Genomic DNA, 24,384 nt, shown 5'->3' with positions numbered 1-24,384 from the left:
CAGGTTTAAATTTCTAAGCCAATCAAAAGGCAGATTGCATGCTTACAAGTCTTTTGCAAAGTAAGAATAATTCGGTTACACTCTGGGGATTAAAAGCTGGGCCGGGTTTGAGAGGGAACGCCTGCGGGCCTAGCATTTGGCCTCATGTATCAAGCCGAATAATTTGTTCGAGCGTTCATGAAAATCCCATAAATTCAGAAAAAACGTTCGTATCCTACTCGTGCACCTGAGTGAATTTATGTACCAACGTAAACCTCGACTTCAACTCATATAACCTGCATGGATTACTGCACTTTTGTATCTGGAATATATAGTTGAGTTAAAATTGTTTTTTTATAGCCATAAGCTGTACACTAATGCCTCAGCTGATGGAAGATTTCACGCTCACTTACTATTATTATCATTATTAATATTATATATTTTTATTGACATAGAACTCAGTCAAAATAACTGCCACTTCTGTCTTTCAAGCTTTACCCTGATTGTTCATTTCGTACTCCCAGCTGTCTGTGCGCTTGACCTTTTATGGAGTTTTGTGGGCGTCGCTAAAGGCAGACAAGCTGTCGGGAAGGCGCTTTGCACTTTACATACACACACACACGATTATGAAGAAAATCAGCTTTTCCAAAACGTTTGTCAGTCGGGCAGAAAGCTTACGCAAACCTTTACACACATCTTTACTAAAAGAGTGATGGATGAGGCCCATTGTTTGCACATTATTGTTTCATGAAACACTGACTGCAGATGTGTGTTCTCATTATACATCATTTCTGGCCCTTTGAGACTAAATGGAGACTAAAGCTGGTGTCTTGTTTTCACTGATTGAGTAGTGCTAATTATAAAGTAATGGAAAACAAATAGCTGGAAACACTCGTTATGAGTTTAGAAGAATCAACAGATCAGCCACACCTCTGACCTGACACTGAGGCTCATGCACCGTGAAACCAAACGATGTGCTGTGGGAAAGAAAATCATTTTAGAGTTTCAGATACTGAACGGCTCATTTTAGGTGAATGTGATGATTAAGACAAAGTTAGCCTCGTAGCTCCAGTGCAAAACTAAAGAAGTAAATTTCAGACACCAAACATCTTTGGCTTGTCAGGTTTACTATACTTGTAGTGTATGGGGACATTGTGCACATTTAACTTCAGCCAAAGTATCATTTGAAGAAAGAAGCTCTGGTTCTTGGTAATAATAATAATAATAAAAAACCCCAGCAGATTAGAGTGTCATGTTGTAGTTTAATTGGCAAAAACCCATCTGAAAGTTGGGAGTAGAGCATGCTATCAGATGCAGACAACAGACGCACGGTCACACAGCAACAGTCGGAAGGAACACACAAGTTGAAGGCACGTGGAGAGCTGGCAGTGGCCAAGCCATGACTTTTTTTTTTTTTTTTTTTTTTTTTTTTTTAAATGTCAAGCACTTTTATTTCATCACTTTCAAAGCACTTGTTACTGATTCTGCCACTGAGGCTTTAGAAGAAGAATTAAGCTGTCGTCCCCTGAGAATTGATTTACTCTATATGAGATCAACGAAATACTGAAATCTTTCCTCTCCACAGGACTCAGAGTTCCAGCTGTACTAGTCCAAGGCACTTGTTTCAGCGACTGGATTCAACTCAGTGTAACGTCAGGCAGGATGGGGTTCTGTCCAGCTTTCTTTCTTTTAATACACGTTTTTCTCTCTGCATTTGGTGTGTAACAAAATGGTAGAAATCATAATAAAAAAGCCTTGTATATAGCTGAAGGCCTGATTTAAGCAGACAAGGATTAGTCACGCTAAATGTAGGGCAGAGAAGGTCACTTATATATGGGAGTAAAAAATAAAAGTTTCATAGGGACATTTACACTGTACACAGATTAATATTGACGTATATAAGGATAGATGTGAAATGAGCTACATCAGACCATCAGGAGTGTGTCAGGGAAGCGCAAGAGTGTTTATACGCTCAGAGAGGAAATGACGGACCGTCCTCATCGGCTAGCAAGGCCTGATGGGATACAGCAGCGATCAGAACTGTTCAGAAAGCAGCTCGCACAGCCTCTGAGACACAGTGTCCCGACTAGTCCTCAGCGTGAGCCGGTACATCTGCACAGGAAAGACAGGAAGAGGGTCAGACCAATGACGTTACTGATTATTCACCTGTGCTTGTGTGTGTGTTACAGTGTGATTATTTACCTGTGTGTGTGTGTGTGTTACAGTGTGATTATTTACTTGTGTGTGTGTGTGTGTGATTATTTACCTGTGTGTGTGTGTGTGTGTGTGTTACAGTGTGATTATTTACCTGTGTGTGTGTGTGTGTGTGTTACAGTGTGATTATTTACCTGTGTGTGTGTGTGTGTGTGGGTTACAGTGTGATTATTTACTTGTGTGTGTGTTACAGTGTGATTATTTACCTGTGTGTGTGTGTGTGTGTGTGTTACAGTGTGATTATTTACCTGTGTGTGTGTTACAGTGTGATTATTTACTTGTGTGTGTGTGTGTGTGTGTGTTACAGTGTGATTATTTACCTGTGTGTGTGTGTGTTACAGTGTGATTATTTACTTGTGTGTGTGTGTGTGTGTGTGTTACAGTGTGATTATTTACTTGTGTGTGTGTGTGTGTGTTACAGTGTGATTATTTACTTGTGTGTGTGTGTGTGTGTGTGTGTGTTACAGTGTGATTATTTACTTGTGTGTGTGTGTGTGTGTGTGTGTGTGTGTTACAGTGTGATTATTTACTTGTGTGTGTGTGTGTGTGTGTGTGTGTTACAGTGTGATTATTTACTTGTGTGTGTGTGTGTGTGTGTGTGTTACAGTGTGATTATTTACTTGTGTGTGTGTGTGTGTGTGTGTGTTACAGTGTGATTATTTACTTGTGTGTGTGTGTGTGTGTGTGTGTGTATTACAGTGTGATTATTTACCTGTGTGTGTGTGTGTGTTACAGTGTGATTATTTACCTGTGTGTGTGTGTGTGTGTGTGTGTTACAGTGTGATTATTCACCTGTGTGCATTTTGGTGTGATTGTTTACCTGTGCTTGTGTGTTGGGCTCTAGTCTCAGCAGACAGCCGACTTGTATTGTCTTTGTGTGTATAACACCAGCGCCAACAAAATTAGAAGGATTCGGGTCTACTCCATCTAGCAGTGCTGTTCCGAACCCGATAATCTATAACACACACACACACACACACAAACACACACACACACACACACACACACACACACACACACACACACACGCTAGTCAGAAGTGAAAAATGTCCCACAGAAAACAGCCGTAATGGAGCTCGGCGCTTGCAGATAAATCGACAGAGCACATTAAGCAGCAGGGAGAAATTATGACTTGTTTATTTAGTCGAGTAAACACAGAAGTAAACATAATTCTAGTCGTGCTTTCCCCGATTGTGTAGTTACCTTAGCCTTGGTGATCTCGGTGTCCATGGAGTGCTTAGCCTTGAAGATCTTTTGCACCTCCTGCTGAGGACTGCAGGGAAAGACGCACACGAGAGGCAAATTAGTTTTATTTACTGAATAAATGGCACCAAAAGGGGACAACTGCAGCCGATAAATCACAGGGAAACAATCTTTATAGGAAAAATTTAATTAGAGATAGATAGATAGAGTTCTGATTGCATTTCATTCAAATTCTTTATTATCATTCAAACTCTGCTGGATGTTCAACATAACACTGTAATTTACACCAAACATCTACACCACATTTCCTATGACTTTTGTTTTACTAATTAGAACAACTGTAATTTATTACTTTTTCATACATAGAAACAGAAATTTTCACATAAATGAGCATGAAACCATTTTAAACAGTAATAGGTGACTATTTACAGCAAATCCCACTATACTGTACGTATACTCAGCCTTCCACCTAGTGACATCACTGATACTCACAGTTAAAACAATAAAATGTCCAGGCTGAAATTTAATAATGCTTTTAACACATTTTCATCTTCTCCTCATGACTACGAAGTTTGCATTGCTACACATCCCCAAGATACAATATCATCATAACTGATATGTTTTAGAAAGAATGAGTGTGGACTTCTCCTCAATGAGAAGGTGGGCACATCATCACTAACATTTAGTAGTCAGGGGAGGTATTTTCTGGTTGAGTTTCTGGTCCTGACACGCCCCCTATCGGATCTAGCTCGTAATCCTTCCGATACACAAAAGGTAAACAGAACAAAAGCGAGTACAACTCAATCACAATCACAATCTTCAACACCATCCTCTTCCTCTCTCTGACACGGCGACGTCTGCTGTTAAAAGTGCCATACAAATAAAAATGAGAAGCGCAGATATTAGAGATGTAAAGCACTTTCTCTTCTCCGACACCATGCATCAGGCCGATATTGTATTCTTTAAAACCTAGCTTCAATTTCTTTTGTAAATATAAAGAATTCAATAAAGTATGAAGCAGAAATCTAATCAAATCAATCCTAACAAAAGAAAAATGTGCAAACATACACATGCACAAAAATACATTTCTTTTTTTTTTTTGATTTTCAATCATTGCCATTTGTTCCAGCTATGATATTTAACCGATATTTAATATGTTTTCTCTGATATCCGATCTACAGTGATGCTGATTTGATCCTTTACAGTTAACAATCTAACACATTTCATTTGAACTAATAAAGTCTTGGATGGGACGGGAACGGGCCAAAAATCCTCAGAACAGTTTTTTTTTTTCTTGGATCCAAAATACCTGCATGTAAAAGCGCATCAAATCTAGTTTTGCTGTAACGTCGAATGTTCGCTATTACGTGAGCGTTACTTACGCGCTGAGCTGCTTCCAGCGCTGAAAGAACTCTTGAGACGTCATTTCCGTGGGCTGGAAGAACTTGTTGAGGGTGATGGGAAGTCTGACAGAGATGTTCTGGATGCTGCCTCCATACCTGTAAGAGCAGCAGGTGTAGCTTTACAGCTATATACAGTTTCAGTTCAAAGACCCTCTCACCACCATCTCCATCTATTGTTTGCGTAGGCTGATAATTAGCGATACGATACGTAATAAAAAAGTTAAAGAAGTTAACCGTCTGACAAATCGAGTACACGAGATGAGACGTGATGATGAGCAGGAGGAGAATACCACAGCGTTAAGCGTTATGTTCTTATGTAGAGAGGCTGCAGTGAGTGTTGTCTAACTTTAAACAGAGTTAAAGAATTTTTAACATTTGACACGTTTGATGCTGCATTTCCATTTCCATTTAACTGAATTTACGTGCTCGTGCTAGTTTGACTCGGTTGATTAAGCCGAGCTGACACATGCTGATACACATGACTGTTTATTCTTTCGTTCCGCAGGTTGAGCGTTGTACAAACACAACAGAGAACAAGAGCTGCTAGAAAGGAAGAACGTCATACGTTTGCACTACTGCAGTCTATTTAATAGCTAGCAAACTGGAACCTGATAGCGAACTGGAGCTAGGATTTAGAGATTGGACTTTACATACATGAGCACGTTCAGCTACAGCCTGAAATTACAAATACTCACTTAAACAGATTAACTTCTCACAGCCACTTCTGAGTGAGAAAAACAGATGTATGAATTGCATGGGATTGTGGGTAATACTATCTTAGTCTAACACTGTATGCACACCACATGAAACAAATAAAACAAAACAATCACCATCTGTATGTGAGATATTATTTGGAAAGTTGTAGTAAGAACACTAAGCAGAAAGGAGGCTGAGAAACACACACACACACACACACACACACACCTGAAATGTATATTGAGCACTGGCGCATCTACAAAGTCGGATAAGCACTCGATGTTGAGGACCTGCTGAAGCTGAGCTCCTCCGTCTATTACCGGATCGGACGCTTTCGTGTGAACGTTCAGCTGTAAACGAGGGATTAAGGACAAAACCTGAAGATGTACGCCGCCACCTAGTGTACCAAGAAGTTTACAAGCTTGTGGATCTCAACAACAGAATCACACAGTGGCAGAAAATTGTGTTATCAGTATAATTGATATTCAGTAATATAGTATATATTCACTAAAATATACAAATATAGTGAATCTTATAAGACTTTCGACTCATTCTATTTGATTGTATAAAAGGATATGATTACTGAGAGCGTCATGGCACACCACAGAGGAGGAGAAATTCATAAACTGTGTCGAGGTTTTGTTTCCATAGAAGACGTACATGCGGCCTGAAATGCGACAGAGATATCATTCGCATATTAATGCTCAACTTGCAATAAACAAAAGGAATATGAGTAAAAGATGGTGCTTCTGCAGGCTGCATTACTGAAGACAATCAGCTGTTTAGGTGCTCTAGTAAAATTCATTATAAAAATGATAAACTTGTATAAAAAAAATAATAAAAACACTAATGTCCATGTGTATAAGACGTATACCCAAGTTCTGTCTGAATTCAGACTTTAGGCCAATCTGCAGCAGCTGGTTCTCGTACAGGACACCGTTATTCTTACACACGAACCTGAAACCACACAAACATCCGTTTTTAGCGACTGTGTCGACACTGAAGATTACACAAACACACTGAGCTCAGAATGGACACGATTATTAAAAACAACACACACACACACACACACGTTCATTTTCCTTGTATCAGTCATTCATTCAGTAATCTATAAAGATTATAAGAGGAGTGATATGTGAAAATGACAGGATGAATAAAAATAAGAAACATTTGGAATTGCAGCATCTACAAAAATTATATGATTTGGAAAAACAGGGATCATTTGTAATGATGAGTAATGATGCGGCAACTATTTAGAATTAAAAGACTTATAAAAATAAATGATTTCAATTCATATATTTAATGAAATTAGAAATGATTTTAGAATTATCTGATTGATAAAAACAGAAATATTTTAAATTACATGCTGTACAAAAACAAAAAACAGGGGTGTATGTATATATTCAAAATAATAGGATAATAGGATTTAAAATAATAGTATTTTTTTAAAAAACAGGAATGACATGCATTTATAGCATTTATAAAATCTCATTATTTAAAGTGACTGAACAGATCGTAACTGGAACTAGCTACACGAGAGCGTCTGCCAAACAGCTCAAGTGGAATTGAAATGCTGTTCAGTATCGTTAGTTTGTACTGCGTGATTATTTTATTGAACTGCGTGTGCACTGTATGATGATCACTATTGTATAAAAAAACTGATGAGTGTGGGATTGACGCGCACCTCGAGAGGTTTTCCTCGATGATGGATGCAGAGGAACCGAAACTGGCTGCAGGCAGGTTTTCGGAGAACACGTCCACCAGCAGGCTGCCCGTGTTGGAGGCCGCTGGAGGACTGGCAGAGTTCAGAGCTGTGCTGTTTCCCAAACTCAGAAGGTCAGACGGAGGAGAAGAGTTCACCTGGAAGAGATTCAGCCAACAGTTTCCATTCGGTTGTTCAGGTTCTCTTATTAATCTGCAGATTTCTCACGACTTGCAATAACTTCATGTGACGTAAATAATACAGGCATCATTACTGAAGACAAACCATGCAGTTTATAAACAGTTTACTGATCGCTAGCCTTTAACGCATATGCAACATTTTTATATAACAGCTCTACAAAGCTCTCACGGGAGACAAACCATGCTGTTTACACACAAGCATTCAGTTATAAAACGCCTGACACTGGCATTGGTTCATGTGTCTATTAGTTCAGAAAGATTTCATTTTATTTCACTTCATTCATTAAACTTTTTTTGTCAGTTTTCAAAACAAATTGAACAAATTCTAAAGACCAGGATTGAACGTGATAAAACATTTATAACAGACAACCTCAGTTAAAAAAGTACAATTTAAAGACAGATCTCAAATATCAGGTCAAATCATCTTCTGTTCACTTAATCAGGGGAGGAACAATGATTCCCCTATTTCTAAAACCTCACGTCTGTTAGGAATCACACACGCCATGCAGGGACCTGGTAGAAAAGAGCAGCAGAAGTGTGAAGGGCACAAGCCTGAAGTGATAAGGGGGAGAGAGGCGTGTTCAGAGTGGAGGAGATGGGAACTGGGCGTGGTCTGTTGATTGGGGGTGTGGCTTTAGCCAAAGCTTCACAAGCAAAAGATGACGGAGAAGGCTGAAGGGTACAGGAGAAAGAAGAACAGAAGGAGAAGGAAGGAGAATATCAGTGGAGGTAGAGTGTAAACAGTCAGCTCTGGTTTTGGTAGATGGATCATCCCCATTCATATAAAGGCCCCAGGTGCGCTGACAAGATGGCCGCCCTGACAAGATGGCCGCCCTGTCTCTAATGTAACAGTACAGCTGAAGGAGAGGAGATATAACTGTAAAACCTTGTGGACAAACAACTGCTATTTTAATAAGAATAATCTAGTACAATGACTGCAAATAAGAAACACGTCTTATAGCATAAGGACGCTGAAGTCATACGGCCCTCTTAACCATGATGTAATCTTATAAAAAAAAAAAAAAGAAGAAGAAGAAGAAAAAGCTGATAGTAAAAAAACTGCAGATTTCTCTTTCTAGCTCTTTCTTTCTTTCAGCTCTCAGTAAAGCGGAGAGCGAGCAGTACGGCAGCTCCTGCCTCTCTCCTCTCTTTCTCCCCATCTCTTTTCTCTCTCCCTCCCTCTCTCTATCCCTTCTCTCTCCCCTCTTTTTACCCCCATCTCTTTCTATCCCTTCTCTCTCCTCTTTTTACCCCCATCTCTCTCTATCCCTTCTCTCTCTCCTCTTTTTACCCCCATCTCTTTCTATCCCTTCTCTCTCTCCTCTTTTTACCCCCATCTCTCTCTAGCCCTCTCTCTCTCCTCCTCTCCCTCCCTCTCTCTATCCCTTCTCTCTCTCCTCTTTTTACCCCCATCTCTCTCTAGCCCTCTCTCTCTCCTCCTCTCCCTCCCTCTCTCTATCCCTTCTCTCTCTCCTCTTTTTACCCCCATCTCTCTCTAGCCCTCTCTCTCTCCTCCTCTCTCTTCCTTTCTCCCCCCTCTCTCTGTCTCTCTCTCTCTCTCTCTCTCACCTGCCCTCCTTTGCTGCTCCACCCATTCCCCCTGACCCTGAGCTTTGTCCTTGTCACTGCCACGGCTGGAAAAAGGCGTTGTTTTTCTCAAAACAGACTTTAAAAATAAAATAAAGTTACCTGCCCAGGGCACCCAAGTATCACCTAAGTGTAGGAAGCACTACAATAGTACATCAGTACAACTATATTTATTTAAATGTGTACTATAAGCATATATTAATATGAAAATAATTGTTCATAATATTAGCAATACACTTTGCAACAAACTGAATAAGTGACAGTTACACTGCCAATTCTAATTAAATAAATACACTGCTGATTTTTTAAAAAATTTCTTTAAGAATGAAGATAGAGCATCTCTCTGGTCTTGCGTATACTCGTGATCCTTGTGCTGTAAATACGTTCACACGTGGTGCAAAACTGAAGCCAAATTTAGACTCTAAACCTGAAGAACAGACCCACCTTTGCATTTGTGCTGGCCACGGTGTGATCGCTGCTCCCGTTAACGTTAGCACTGCGCTCCTTTCGACTGTCGTCCACCTCGGAACCGGGTCCCGACCCCTTCTTCTTCTTCAGCTTAGCCAAGATGGAGGATTCTCGCTCGGGGAAAGGCGGCATCTCCTCCAACACTGTGGCCTTTTACAAAGTTTACAGATAAACGCAGTGCAGGAAATTTTGTATTAAAAATACAAATAAATAAAACTTACACTTGGGTTTAAAAATGGTTTATAAAAATCAGTCATGAAATCTCTCATACAGGGCAAGTCATTTCTGAAGGATCCTTGAAGTTACAGAAGTTTATTTACGCTGCATCTACTTAAAGTCCCAGGAAACAGTAAATAGTAAATAATAAATAATAAATACGAGACCAGCCAAACTCTGTGATCCTACCTACGTGAGAACCGCCTAATGGGCGTGGCCTAATATTCCAACCAGCACGCTTGATTGACATCCCTCATGAAGTTCATGTAGTTAAGAAAACGTTTATATTTATTCAATTTAACCCCATGAGCAATTATTACCTGTTATTATTCCCTGAACAAGAAACGTGCAGCACGAATTTGACTCGAGTTTAGGAGAAAACCGTTTCATTCTGATGAGCGTACCAGTATATCTGTGCTGGCGATGCAGCTGAGGCGCAGGTACTCGACAGCACGCTGCTGCAGCTCCACATCAGCGTTACGCAGCTGACTGTCGGAACGAAGCACCTCCTGTATGGTGCCCTTCACCTCGGGGAAAAGGTTGATGAACTTGACGTAAGCCGAAAGGAGCAGAGCCCGAGTGGGAACCGAACACAGGTGGAACTTCGAGTGGAGCAGGTTAAACTGAATAAGTGGACTGAAAGAGGGAGAAAAGGAAAAGATTATAACGATAGAGAGAGATTTTCCTTTATTGCACTTATTCTGTCACATCACGGGATCATCAGTTCACACACACATGCCTCGAAATCAACATTATTTATTCATTTATTATTCATGAAATTTGGTCTGAATGGCAAGTTTGGGGATCAAATTGAGCAAAAGAAAAGTCCTGGGGTGTATTAGGGATTGGGAACGCAATCATGGCCATGCTTCTAAAATGTGAGTGCTGATCTGGTGTGCTCAAAGCTCATTTAAAATCCATTACGACTTTTTAAGCCTCGGAACAGCACTCTGAAACAGAAATGTCAGAATGTGGTGCCTGTAATGGCAGCAGCTGGCCAGCACTAATCTATAAAAGAAGCTGGAAAATGGTGGGAGCTTTCATTTTGCTGCTGTGATAAAAAAAAAAAATTACATGTCAAGAAAGCATATAATTACGGAGGATGTGGATTCGTCACCATCGTAGCATCCTACCATTTTATTGGAAGTATTACTCCCTGTTTACTACACCACCCCACACCGCAAACATCTAACACCTTCCTGCGGTTCTGCGACACCGTGAGGCTTTCGGAAGTTCTTTACAGGCTGTAGAGAGAGAGAAAAAAAATGATATATTATAGAAATAATATTAAAAGTACCTTGAGCGCGGGTCTCCGGCAATAAGATTTCCGAACTCGCCCAGAATGTAGCCGCCCACTTTGACCAGGTTTTCGTGGCAGGCTGGAGCCTGCAGGGCCTGTGGAGGACACAAGCTACAAGATTAAAGAACAGCTGCTGGTTAATATGAGGAATAGCAAGAGCCGCTACTTACAGGATAAAGGCTTGACCACAGAGAGATGATACACCGAAAAAATTTCCCAAAAATAACTTTGCAAACGTGTCTTTATCAGGCAGTAGAGGAGTTACTGTGTGTCTTCTACAGTGAACAAGGCGTTTGTGTGCTAAATGAAATGCCTTAGTGTGGGGAAAAATCACAGTGGACTTGCTAAAAGGATTGCTTTGAGCTTTTAGTAGATCATCACAACGACCCTGTTGTCTTAAAAAGGAAATGTAATGAAGTACAACAGGTACAAGCGTTAAAATTAAAGATCAGTCAAGCGTGGAAGTGTTAAACAGCGAACGGAGAAGAGCAGCCACAGAAGGAAGTGCTACGAAAGCAGCGCAGAAGAGTCCCGGAGTGTGAGCGATACCTCAAACACGGTTTTCGCAGCATATCCCTGCACGTCATCTCGGTTGATGACGATCTGAATGACTCGGTACCACACCTCCTCGCTTACGTAATCCCCGGCGATGCGGATCAGGTTCAGGATGGTGTCTACGTACCACGTGTAATCCACTGCGTACTTTTCTGCCAGGATGGCCACTTTCAAAACCTGAGGCAGGAGAACGGGGCGAGATAAAAACAAAGAATCAGTGCAACTTTACACACACAGGATGCACGTGATACATGGAGAATCAAGACATCTTACAGAGCACTTTATTAACTGAAGACACGGTGTAAGAGAGAGGAGGAGGAGGAGGAGGAGATTATAAACACAAACTTACAATCTCTTCTCTGATCGAGTAATCGGCTGTCTCCAGGTAGCTGAGCATCTCCGCCACAATCTGTTTGGCGTTGCTGCGGTCGCACATGGCGTAGAGAAGATCCACAGCACGCTGCCTCACACTCACATCGCGCTCAGTCTGCACACAACACACACACACACACACAGTTTCACTACAGTGTGCGTTCATTAAAACATAGCAGGAGTTTGGATGAATGAGATATAATGATGAGAGCTGTATTATTATTATTATTATTATTATTATTATTATTATTATTAGTAGTAGAGGCTAGTTTATTGAGTCTACCTTGCTGATATAATAATTGACCATTTTATCACATCTACCTACCACACAGGTCACTTTATTATGTGTACAATTACAGCCAAAAAAAAAAAAAAAAACAGATTATCGGATTATCAGAGAAAACAGCACAGCTAACAGCCGATTAGGCCAACAACCTGTCCACTTTTTGATGATGGTACAAACAAAATGTGCTACAGACACTTTTTTAAAAAAGGGATGATGACTACGGCTGCGTTCTCGCCTGCACAGGAATTTATAGCCAGTTATGCTTCTGGGAAAAACAGGGGACTGGGCAAGCGCTGGAGCATCTGCGTGTCCAGTGTGTTAGCTAATGAATTTATGATTTGTACGTGTTGGTTGTTTGACTCAGGCGCATTAAAAACTTTGTTTTGTTTCATCAGTTTGGTTTGTTACTGTTACGTGAACAGAAAGGGACCATCACGGTACGGGAGTTAATCACTGATACTGTTTCAGACCGTTCTCAGCAGTTCTATAAGAAATCAAGGTGTTTACCTTTAGTGCATTGATTACAGTGTCGATGTGGGTTTTTACAGCCTCGTGGGAAAACTCTGAACTCGCCAGAGTGCACATGCTCTCCAGGGCCAGATAGCGCAGGTTCGTCTCTCTGTGCTGAAGGAACTGACCCAACTGATTACAGGCTCGCACCAGCAGGGTCGGCTCACTGAGAGAGAGAGAGAGAGAGAGAGAGGGAGAGAGAGAGAGAGAGAAGCCTACAGTAACTCAAAGAATCACTCTTTACAACCGTGGTGAGCAGAAGAGCATCTCAACGTGTCGAACCTCGAGGAGAACGGGTTACAGGTTATCAGGGTTATCAGAAGATCACATCAGGTTCCAGTTTATATATTATAATTATAATTAGATCTGCATCATTAGCACTTTAACACAGTGCGTGTGAAGGGAAACACGCTAACCTGTCGTGATGGATGATGAGACTGATGGCTTCGAACAGCACCGCGTTCTTGGCGTTGGAGTGCTGCACTTTCTTGGACTTGGGAGGCTCCTGCGCTTTGTTCAGGATCGTCTCCAGGCACTCGGTTAGGCGTCCACGAATCGCTGCATCCTCTGAAATCATAGCCAATCAACATTCATTGTATGGGGAAAAAAAAAAAAAAAAAAAAAAACATACCTGGTTACAACATAAATACCGCACAGCATACGTACAATACAGTCACAGAAAATCAAGCAAGGATCGCACAACTGTCCACTTTTACTAGTCAACTACTTGTTCACTTAGTTAAAGCAAAAACGTATTTAGGGCATCTCCATTTTATTAGTGCATTTAAATGTTGACAAACAACAGCAAAATGCATCAAAGCTCACTTTAACTACACCTCTAGCCTCAGTGCTTTAGGCTACACTAATAAAATAAAATTTAAAAAAATCAGTGCAATAAATGTTTAGAATAATAAATCTGTGTCATAGTAAACTAATTAAATCCATTAGACACTTAACTAAAGGACACTACGTTAGAAAGCACATGGACTGGGATCAGGCAAGACCAAACAAAAAGACAGAAATCCAGCTATGGATTTATAATTAGACCCATGCTGAGCAAGCCAGAGGCGAATACAAAACTAAAACAACGGACAGTCCTCTACTCTTAAACATAAACGTGATGTAAAAGTGATAACTTTCCATTAAACCACAGCAAACAATAAAAAAAGTGTTGACTATAGAATTGGCTTCATCTAATCTAAAATATTTCCAGAATAATAAGAACAATATAGATTCCTTTATTTTTATTTTTTTAACCATCTGCCTCACTGCTGTTTTTCCACTGCCTTGACTAGCGGACTGCTCCAGTCTGCGGTGATCAGTGAGCGCGTCAGTCGACTCATCGATTAATCACACTAAAATCCAGGGCTTCTGATCAGCCACAAGGCTCTTGACCAGAACGCCGAGGTTTAAAGAAGAGGTCTACATGGAGTGATAAGGAAATGTTCAGGCATGCACGTCCCTTAAAATATGCTGTATTATTTTTTTAAAACCTCCTTTAGTCTTTAGAGAGATCTCTATTTGTACACTGTTGTCACCAACCAAAAACAAAAAAACAGAAAGCTGTTTCCTGAAACTCAGCTCCTTTGTGGTTATTGCCGGTCGCTGTTGTGTGACTGTGCTGCTCTATTTACGGCTTACGAGTCGTCCACAGCTGCTCCTCTGTGTCTAACACTTGGCCCTACAGCAGTGCTGCTTATCTGTGTTTAATGTCTGTGGTATTTTCATGATGATGATGATGATGATGATGCCATGCTGTAACAGTGAGCTGTTTATTATATAAAGCGCACTATGACCTCAGCATAATGAATTGAGTGAACGTCTTGCTCCAGCGAGTGTGTAATAAACCGAGGTTAATGGATGAGCTGTCTGATTTTCTCCCCTAACGTTGTCGGGCAGCGCTGATTGCAGGAGCGGAGCACAATCAGGAGCCAGTCCAAGCGTCGCGTCTCTTCAGCCTTTTGAACCCATTAGCGACAGGGAACATGCAGTTATCCTCATTAGCGATTAATTACGCAGTTGTTTTAAATGACAACACTGATATCGGAATGTCCTAGTGGTGCGAAAAACAGCACGAAAGCACTTCGGTCCTTTGTGGAAGTAAAGGATCAGCAGCGCAGAACGAATTATAAAACACTTCGCACTTACGTTATAGCTTCGAGAAACAGTGATTCCTTTACCAGCCTCCCCCAAAACATTTTATTTAAAATATACACAAGTCGTACGTGACCCTGTGTATGAGCTATTACTATAGAAACAATAACGTATTAGAGCGAACGTGTTAATATAAGCCTGTTGTTCATGCTGGAACTACTGTCCGAGCCGCGCTGTTAAACAGAAATAACGCACACCTTCTGACCAATCAGATTCGAGAACCGTTCTGTGGTATAACTGGCTTTTACTAGCTTGTTTATGCCACACAATTGAAGAAGATTATTAATGGTTTCATAGGATTTCCTGGTTGAGGACTCTAACGCAGCATAAGAGACTTCAACGTAAAAATGAATGAATAATGAATAAACCCTGGTTTGGTTTAACCGGTTTTTATGGCATACAGTTGGGGAACAGTTTCCAAATTTGGAAATAACAATATTGAGTGTAGCTTATATCAGTATTGTAGCTTATATCAATATTAATTCATTTCTAATCCATGTAGTTGATAGTTGTTTGCGCTGTACTGTACTTGGGGCTCATTTGTGTTAATCCTTCGTTTCGCATTGCCTTTATCATGCTTGAGGTTCTCGTCAGGAAGTCACCGTTATGTTTTTAGAAGGAGAGTATAAATGCTCATAACGTCGCACTCAAGTCAACTTATCTTGGCTTTGTGCTTATTCGGCTTTTGTCCCAACCCCAAAGATCAACATTTGCTCGACACACAGCTCCGCAGATTCGCAGGGAATGAGGAAGTATAGATGGAGAAGTATAAAATCAGCCCTACTACCTCATAACACTTTCACACCCGTGGAGACCGAGGCATCGGGGGGAATACTCACTCTTTTCAATAACAGTGTGCCAGACACCAGTAAAACACACACACACACACACACACACACACACGCCTACCTGGTGGTGGATAACACTGCAGTAGGCGGAGCAGTTTGACTGACAGCCACGGAGCTGCTACAAAATAATACGTGTAGTCCTGCAGGTCAGTGGATGCTGACGTGACGATCTGAGAAGGAAAGAAAGAAAGAATGAGTAGAAAGATAAAACACAAGAAGCACAAGAATCTAAACATCCCAAATCATCATCCTTTCACATCCAGTACTCTAGACAAAATTCTGTTTAGTGCTTATCAAAAGCTTTCTCTGCTCAACATCGTGACAAAACCGTATAACGCACCGTGATGTGATTTCTTAGATTAAGGAATTAAATTAACAGCTACGATTCACACACAGCAGATGCTTCCCTGTCATTTCACAGTGTTTATTATGAAACGCAGATGACAGCTCATTAATCTTCTTACTCTGTAGCCCGACTGGTTACATTACAAAATAGGCTTTTGGGGAAAATACCAATTCAATCCGCTTGGTTTTCAAACAACAGACAACATCCGTTAGGAAGTAAATGACATGTTTAACCAAGAAGAAACATTTAATTCTCAGCTCTAAGTTCACTTCATATATGTTTAAAAACGTCACTTTGCTGAGTGGATGTGACGGATCGATGCACTCACCCTGCTGAGTCTGGCCACAGCCAGAGACACGGCGGTCTTAAAGTCGTCTGGGTTCTTCTGAGCCAGAGTGATGATGAGACTCGTTGCTGCCGTCACCACTCCCTGGGAAAAGAGCATTAACCTCATTATCAATGTCTAATCTCATCCTGTTATTCCCCAGACAGAAGGGCCTGTTGGACAAAATTAAGTAAAACTGTCAATATGGAAAAATGAAAAGGAAGCGTGCAGTTTGTATTACTGATCCAGCGCATGAGGGACGCTATCCGTCACTACATCACACGATGAGAGAGCGGCGTTACAGGCGAGACGGGTACGAGAGCGGGGTTACAGGCGAGACGGGTACGAGAGCGGGGGTTACAGGCGAGACGGGTACGAGAGCGGCGTTACAGGCGAGACGGGTACGAGAGCGGCGTTACAGGCGAGACGGGTACGAGAGCGGGGGTTACAGGCGAGACGGGTACGAGAGCGGGGTTGCAGGCGAGACGGGTACGAGAGCGGCGTTACAGGCGAGACGGGTACGAGAGCGGGGTTGCAGGCGAGACGGGTACGAGAGCGGCGTTACAGGCGAGACAAGTACGAGAGCGGCGTTACAGGCGAGACAAGTACGAGAGCGGGGTTACAGGCGAGACGGGTACGAGAGCGGGGGTTACAGGCGAGACGGGTACGAGAGCGGGGTTACAGGCGAGACGGGTACGAGAGCGGGGTTACAGGCGAGACGGGTACGAGAGCGGGGGTTACAGGCGAGACGGGTACGAGAGCGGGGGTTACAGGCGAGACGGGTACGAGAGCGGGGGTTACAGGCGAGACGGGTACGAGAGCGGCGTTACAGGCGAGACGGGTACGAGAGCGGCGTTACAGGCGAGACGGGTACGAGAGCGGGGTTGCAGGCGAGACGGGTACGAGAGCGGCGTTACAGGCGAGACGGGTACGAGAGCGGGGTTACAGGCGAGACGGGTACGAGAGCGGCGTTACAGGCGAGACGGGTACGAGAGCGGCGTTACAGGCGAGGCGGGTACGAGAGCGGCGTTACAGGCAAGACGGGTACGAGAGCGGGGGTTACAGGCGAGACGGGTACGAGAGCGGCGTTACAGGCGAGGCGGGTACGAGAGCGGCGTTACAGGCGAGACGGGTACGAGAGCGGGGGTTACAGGCGAGACGGGTACGAGAGCGGGGTTACAGGCGAGACGGGTACGAGAGCGGCGTTACAGGCGAGACGGGTACGAGAGCGGCGTTACAGGCGAGACGGGTACGAGAGCGGGGGTTACAGGCGAGACGGGTACGAGAGTGGGGTTGCAGGCGAGACGGGTACGAGAGCGGGGTTGCAGGCGAGACGGGTACGAGAGCGGCGTTACAGGCGAGACGGGTACGAGAGCGGGGTTGCAGGCGAGATGGGTACGAGAGCGGGGTTACAGGCGAGACGGGTACGAGAGCGGGGTTACAGGCGAGACGGGTACGAGAGCGGCGTTTTAGATGATAATATTTCGATTTTAATGGCTTGTCACAAATGAAGATCATCATTAAGGAGTTTAGGACAGAGGAATAATAGTATCCCATTGTGACTGGCCGCCTTACGATAACAATCCAACAGTAACTGTGCCTTTTGATCATAAATCTAATGAAGAAAAAAAAAGCGGTTCTGATTTAACCCAGCGGTGTCCAATCTTATCCACAAAAGACCCACATTATTGGTGCAGGTTCAGCTTCATTTTCAGTTCAAACTAAAGCACGTGTTGTTTTTGCTGTATAGAAAACGTATCATGTCGCAACACCACTGCATCAAAATCATATAGAATTTGAATTTTGTGTAGTTACAGCTTTAGTAACAACACAAACATTGACACGTGTAATAGCTATAAAAACGTAAACATACCAGGTGCTGATCGTTGAGAAGATGCACCACACGGGACGTCCACTCGCCCATGGGGATCAGATCAGGGGACGTCCGGTTGAGCCGTAACAAACACAGAGCTGCGCTCTGCTTCACGCTGTCCATTGTGTCTCTGCAAAATAAAAAAATTAATTAAAAAAATCTCAACACGCTTTAAGAATCACTTAGCGCTAAGAGAATTTCTTCCATTATTCTTGCTATACGGAGACTAATTATGGGGAAACATTTAATTTCTTTCATTTATACTTTATTGAGAGGAATTAAATTAAAGTTCCTCTCTGTCTGGAGGGAAATCTACAGCTCGTGTCTGTTTCTCTGAGCCACACTGACGTCTGTTTACAGCAACGCAAACCTCCGCGCTTTATTAGTCTCGTGCTGCGTTTTGTTCTTCTCACGGTGAAGCATCGCCGGGCTTCAGAAACGTGTTTTATATAAAAGTGTAAACTGGACATTACGGAATACTGCACCAGGCTGATCTCTCACCCTGCCACCAGGATGCGCGGCACCTCTGAAGCGAACGCCTCGGCCATCTCTCTGCTGCCCACGTTGGCGATGCAGTGCAGGGCCAGGTTCATGAAGGTGGGGTTCCTGCTGCTCAGGTCGTTCTTTATGGCGTTGTTGATGAGGCGGATCAGATCGCTGTTGCTGTTCACCAGCACCGAGATAAACAGGTAGCCCTGAAACACCAGGCACAGAAACCACACTGTCTGTAAACAGTTACAAAATAAGATAATCAGAGCATTTTAAACTCCTTTCTTAAAGCAGATCTGACGCGACTCCTCCTATAAGCCCAAACCCCTAACCTCTAACCCTAACACTGTACAACACAAAACAGCTCCTGAAACACTCTTATCCAGCCTGAAACACACCGAGCTCTCTCCTTCCCCATGACTTCTGGCAGGAAAACACCCCAAGGACTTTTTTGTTCCTGCAGCGAGGTTTACTCGGGAGTTTTTCAGCATCGCGACAGGTTAATTATAAGAAGCACGAATATGTAGAATCCCCTCACACACACACACACACACACACACACACACACACATTCCAACTCTATATAATCGAAGGGAGGTCATGAGAGAGACTTGTGCTACGAAAAACCAAGAGGAGGAAAGCAAACACATTTAAGGAGTCGTGGGAGATGTGGAATTAGCTCTTCTTTCTTACTGAAGAGGCAATGCATTGCAGAGGTAGATATCTAGAATAAAGGAAAAGTTATCTAATCTAAATAACTTGTCTAAATAAGTTATCTAATCTAAATTAAAAAAAAATTATCGGCCAATAAAATATGCCAATTTCAAAGCTTGAAATGAGTAAACGTGTATATAAACAGGCTTAATAATCTTATACATGTTTAAAAACATTGTAATAAAGAGAATTATTAGTTGAATTTGCCAATATTCAAGATATTTTTACTTGCTAAAACATTTTTTTGTAGTGATGTTATCTTCCTGGCCAGACAGATTTCCCTCGTTGCCAAGTTTGGGAGTTTCGCGTTGCCTCCCAGCGTGAGTTTCCTCTGGGTTCTCCGTGCTCCTCACAAAAACATGTCGGAAGGTGGTTTTTAAAAAAAAAAAAAAAAAAAAAGGAAAAAAGCAAGCAGTGTGTTTCTGGTTTGTTCAGGAACTGTGTGTCACAGCACATTAATCAAAAAAAAATTATTAACTATAAAAGCAATTAATAAGTGATTGTTGTTTGTACATAATCTTTCACCTAGTACTCGCTAACTCAGTCACCTCGATGCTTTTATCCTCCTAACACTTCTGTAATACTGAGAAAACAACGATAAGACTAGCAGATAATTACTTCCTCAAAGCTGTGAATACGTCCAAAAATGCTTACTACAGTAACGAACAGAGCGGCGGTACACCTCTCGCTGTATTATTCAGTTCCTCCTTCACTATGGATTCGTGTTCCTAGAGTGCGTCGAGCACGTTCTACACGTTACACGTTTGCGTAAATGTAAAAAGCACATCCCTGACATCTGCGGATCTTCGTCCTGTAGCACTTACGATCTGTTTCTCCGTGTATTTGTTGGAGCTGAGAAGGTTCACCGCCTCCATGTGGCCGAAGTCGATGTCGTGGCCCAGCAGGAAAATAAACAGCAGCTTACACACATATTTCTTCTTACTGTATCCGTCCAGAGCTTTATCTCCTAAACACACACACACGGAACATCTGAACGTTGATGTTCACTTGATATCCTGATATCCAGGTATTTGAACACACACACACACACACACACACGCACACACGCACACACGCACACACAGTTGAACGTACCTTTAAACTTGGAGCGAATGTTGGCCAGCTCTTTGTTTATTCTCTTGATCTCTGCCTCCTTACTTTTACCTGTAAATACAGAAAAATGAACACAGACATCCCATAATATTACTACTTGTTTTGTCTCACATCTAATCATGATGTTACATTTGCATATAGACTTTAAACATGTATATATTCACAGCGCGCACAATAAATGCACATTGTAGTAGCTTGTAACTATGAAACCCGTCTGTCCATCTGTCCAGGGTTTTGGATCAGAAGGTCGGAGGTTCAAGCCCCAGCACCACCAGCAGCAAGGACCTGAACCCTCTCTGCTCTACGGTAATATACACGTGACGAATAAAGGCTTTCTACTGCTAATGCAGATTCAGAAACACTTCCTTCACCAGCCACTGGCCACTTTAGAGGATGGTCGAAAAGTATGTCAAAAGTATGTGCACCCCTGACAATCACACCCATATGTGCTCCTTCCCCAAACTGTGGCCACAAAGTTAGAAGCACACAATCATACAGAATGTCCTTGTCCTGCTAGAAGACCCTGCTCTGACCGAGTTCTAACTTTCTGACTGCCTTGAGATGTTGCTTGATATCATCTGTTCACTGAAGTGCATCAGTCCTTTTTCCAGAGAAACACCCTCAAAACATGATGCTGCCACCCCCGTGCTTCACAGTAAGGATGGTGTTCTTCAGATTAAAAGTCTCTGTACACAGCGCTGATCATTACAGATCAACGACAGTTACATTTTTGTTTCATCTGACCAGAGAGCACTCCTCCACAAGGCTGCTGATCACCTTCACACTGGTCTTGGAGTAAGAGCTTCTTCACTGCACAAGTCCTTCAGGCCATGGTGATGTAGGACTCTCTTAATGGTGGAGGTTCATACTTTGGTTCCTGATGCCTCCAACTTGGACCAAAGTTCATTCAAAGCTCAGGTTAATTTCTGCCTCCTTCCTGAACGATGGAGTGTCTGTGTGGCCCCTAGATTTTTATATTCTCATACAGTTGTCTGTAAAGATGCTCGTGGTACCTTCAGGTGTTTGGAAATTGTTCCTAAGGAGGAATCAGACTTCTGTAGATCCACAGGTTGTTTCCTGAGGTCTTGGTTGAGTTGTTTGGATTTTGTCATGGTATCAAGTGTAAAAAGGCACTGACTTTAAAGGTAGAGCCTTAAATACAGGCACATGTGCTCTCCCAATTAATGCCTTATTGTTACAACTGGCCAATCAGAAGCTTTTAAAAGTCATTACATCAGATTTCTGGAATCTTCCAGATTGTTTAGAGACAGTAAACTTGGTGTATATAAACTTTTTGACCCACTGGAATTCTGATACAGTGAACTGAAGCTAAAATAAATCTGTCTCTAATCCATTGTTTTGAAGTAGACGCTCTAACTGACCAGCAGAAACGTGTGGAGTTGTGAAAAACTGATACTGAAGACCTTTAGCCTCGGTGGATGTACTGCTGAAACCAAGCGTTTACATCGCGCTAACGAGTTTCTGAAAGAACGTTCAAGGATTTAATAATGCATCTCAACGTTTTTTTCTTGGTCTATGGCAATCCTCACTTCCTGTTTTATTATGTTTTGCAATCGCATCACTTTAGTTCCTTGATTTAGTAGCGTTTATTGTAAAACTGAGCGCTGTGTATTCTGGTGTTGTTATATTTATTATATCACTCAGGGACGCAGGAGAAGGTGTTTTACAGTGAAGGTGCTGGGATTTTACACACACACACCTGACATTGCGCCGAGAACGTGTGTTAATTACAATAACTCTAACACAACACGGCTGAATTTCCAAATCAGAAAGTGCTGATTCATTTTCAGTAGCAGCGCATCAGAGACCCTGAGCAGCTCGACCAAGCCGTTCGAGTCAAAGTGAGTGCAGGATCACATGATTTAAAGCAGGATAGAGGCTACGCGCTTCTTTCACTCGTTAGCTACGTTAACATTAATCGAGCAAAACTCAGACACTGAACATTTCTGGAGTTAGGGGGAAGTTTGCAGAAAATAAATATAATGTAAATGTAAAGATGTTACTTTTGTCCCAGCTCTTCGGTTGAGTTCAAACAGAGGCCCGCAGATTTGCTCTACACGAACATAGCAACATGATTCACATTTACTGACAAGACTTTATTGTTTTTGGTGTTAATTAATTGATTTTTAAAAAATCCACCCAGAACGAGTTTATAATTAACACGTATCTTTATAATTAACATGTGAACCTCAAATGTAATGAAGTTGATCCTGAGTTTAAACTAATCTATTCGCACCTGCTTCGTTTCATCGCGAGTGATGCGGCGGCGCTTTACTCTATCCAGCTCTCTCACTTCCTCATCTGCTCGAACACAAATGATTTCAGCGCTTTAACTTTGATAAAAATTCAGTTTTTTGTTTTTAAGAGCTAAAACCTGACTGCTAGGTTTTATGTTTGAGTTGTTTGCTGAATATTTGTCTTTTAAAGGTGCAACAGTCAAATTTTTATACGTACAAATATACAAATATATTTGTACTTATACGTACAAATAATCTGGAAGATGTAGAGAATATTATTAAAAAAATTTAATTAATTAACAAACAATGAATTAAATCATGGTCTTAATTGCAAAGTGGCTGAGAAATCCTGTTACAGAGTTCCGGTCCGGAAAGCTTGCTGCGTCGCCTGTCAATCATTTTATAGACGCTGCTCTACGGGTCAGCGCAGGTCCTGGGGGCGGAGCTTCGTGAATCCCTGAAATGTCAAAGCCAGCTACCTTTTAGAGACCTAATCTCACCTTTAAACATCGTTCTAACTGCGCCGGAGACAGGATCACCGCACAGAAGCACTAACGTCTCACAGGAATAATAAAAAATACAGCTCATTTAACATAAACATCTTTAACGGAGGTGGAACAGGAGTCCTGATGACTGCTATCACCAACCAACAGGAACCTTATTTTCCTCCTCAGCTTACAGTAAACATTCATGAATTATTATAGACACTGGGATTTATTTAATCTTTTTAATAAAAATTAGTTTCCAATGATTTCTTCTTCTTCTTTTTTTTTGGAAACTGTGATTTATTCAGAGAAAAGCAAGTGTTGGAGGATTGACACTTCTGGACAAACAAACAAACAAACAAACACAAAAGATGACCCAGATGTTTTGTTTGCTATATTAAAGCAGAATAAAGTGAATAAAGTGAGTCAGTGTTCAGACAGCCACACCTATCTCTCTCTCTCTCACACACACACACACACACACACTTAACACAGCTTTTCTCAGCTTTAACAGTGCTGTTGTTGTTGTTGTTTGTGTTTACATGTGACACGAATAAACAAACGACTAAAAATGAAGTGTATGAAAAAAATGTGGCTCTGAAACGCTTTTACAGGATAAAATTAAAGCTTAAAAACAGTTTAATGGTTTAAAAACAGCACGGTTTGATTCCTGTGAGAAATTTCCGCGCGCGTGTGCGTGTGTGTGTGTGTGTGCTATGAGTATGTATATATGTGTATGTTTATATTTATGTGTATATAAAGTGAAGTAGTTAGCACTCAGGCTAACGCCTAGTTGACTTTGTGCTGAGCGGCGGCTGTGGAGGCTGCAGGCTCGGCGTTAGCATGTTAGCATGTTAGCACTTACAGTTCCGGATGTCGGAGATGAAAACGGCGAGGCCGCGCATCCCGTCTCCTTTAGAAACCGCCGGCATGTTTCCTTCTTTATGAGTTCTCTCTGAGTCCCTTTTTTTCCGAAAACGAGCAGGACAGAAAGGCTAGGCTAGGCTAGGCTAGATTAGCTGCGGCTGGCGATGTTCTTCTTCTTCTACTCCATTTCCGGTGTCACGCTGAGCTCTTGGTGTCAGAGC

At 42.1% G+C, this 24,384-nt stretch overlaps 1 protein-coding gene across 4 annotated transcripts; it reads right to left on the bottom strand.

Annotated features, from left to right (window-relative positions):
• Window positions 1-1,221: 1,221 nt before the first annotated feature.
• Window positions 1,222-24,384, bottom strand: LOC113523928 (AP-2 complex subunit alpha-2). Of its 4 annotated transcripts, none has more exons than XM_053238013.1 (23): window positions 24,162-24,383; window positions 20,536-20,604; window positions 20,265-20,407; window positions 18,739-18,932; window positions 18,238-18,367; window positions 16,368-16,469; window positions 15,755-15,863; window positions 13,108-13,258; window positions 12,689-12,857; window positions 11,873-12,010; window positions 11,518-11,700; window positions 10,966-11,063; window positions 10,073-10,304; window positions 9,429-9,602; window positions 7,911-8,069; window positions 7,180-7,355; window positions 6,370-6,452; window positions 6,074-6,162; window positions 5,724-5,848; window positions 4,779-4,895; window positions 3,397-3,466; window positions 3,014-3,148; window positions 1,222-2,091 (listed from the first exon to the last, which is right to left on the bottom strand). In XM_053238013.1, exons 1-23 carry the CDS (start codon window positions 24,226-24,228, stop codon window positions 2,014-2,016), a joined length of 2,991 nt encoding a protein of 996 aa, XP_053093988.1. In that variant the 5' UTR covers window positions 24,229-24,383; the 3' UTR covers window positions 1,222-2,013. The 4 variants fall into 4 exon arrangements, with proteins under 4 accessions (XP_053093988.1, XP_053093989.1, XP_053093990.1 ...); XM_053238014.1 differs by having other exon boundaries at window positions 7,950-8,069; XM_053238015.1 differs by lacking the exon at window positions 7,911-8,069 and having other exon boundaries at window positions 24,162-24,382.

This window comes from Pangasianodon hypophthalmus, chromosome 11, assembly GCF_027358585.1.
Source record: "Pangasianodon hypophthalmus isolate fPanHyp1 chromosome 11, fPanHyp1.pri, whole genome shotgun sequence".
In the NCBI taxonomy this organism is placed as follows: domain Eukaryota; kingdom Metazoa; phylum Chordata; class Actinopteri; order Siluriformes; family Pangasiidae; genus Pangasianodon; species Pangasianodon hypophthalmus.
This window is presented reverse-complemented; position numbering and strand designations above follow the sequence as displayed.

Bases quoted from the DNA above. Each gene is read 5' to 3' on its own strand.
- LOC113523928 (XM_053238013.1), bottom strand. From the start codon at position 24,228: ATGCCGGCGGTTTCTAAAGGAGACGGGATGCGCGGCCTCGCCGTTTTC. The intron at 10,305-10,965 runs GTACTTTTAATA...TCCCTCTTTCAG, and splicing joins GCCGGAGACCCGCGCTCAAG to TCCACTTATTCAGTTTAACC. The intron at 3,149-3,396 runs GTAACTACACAA...TGTGTGTTATAG, and splicing joins CCGAGATCACCAAGGCTAAG to ATTATCGGGTTCGGAACAGC.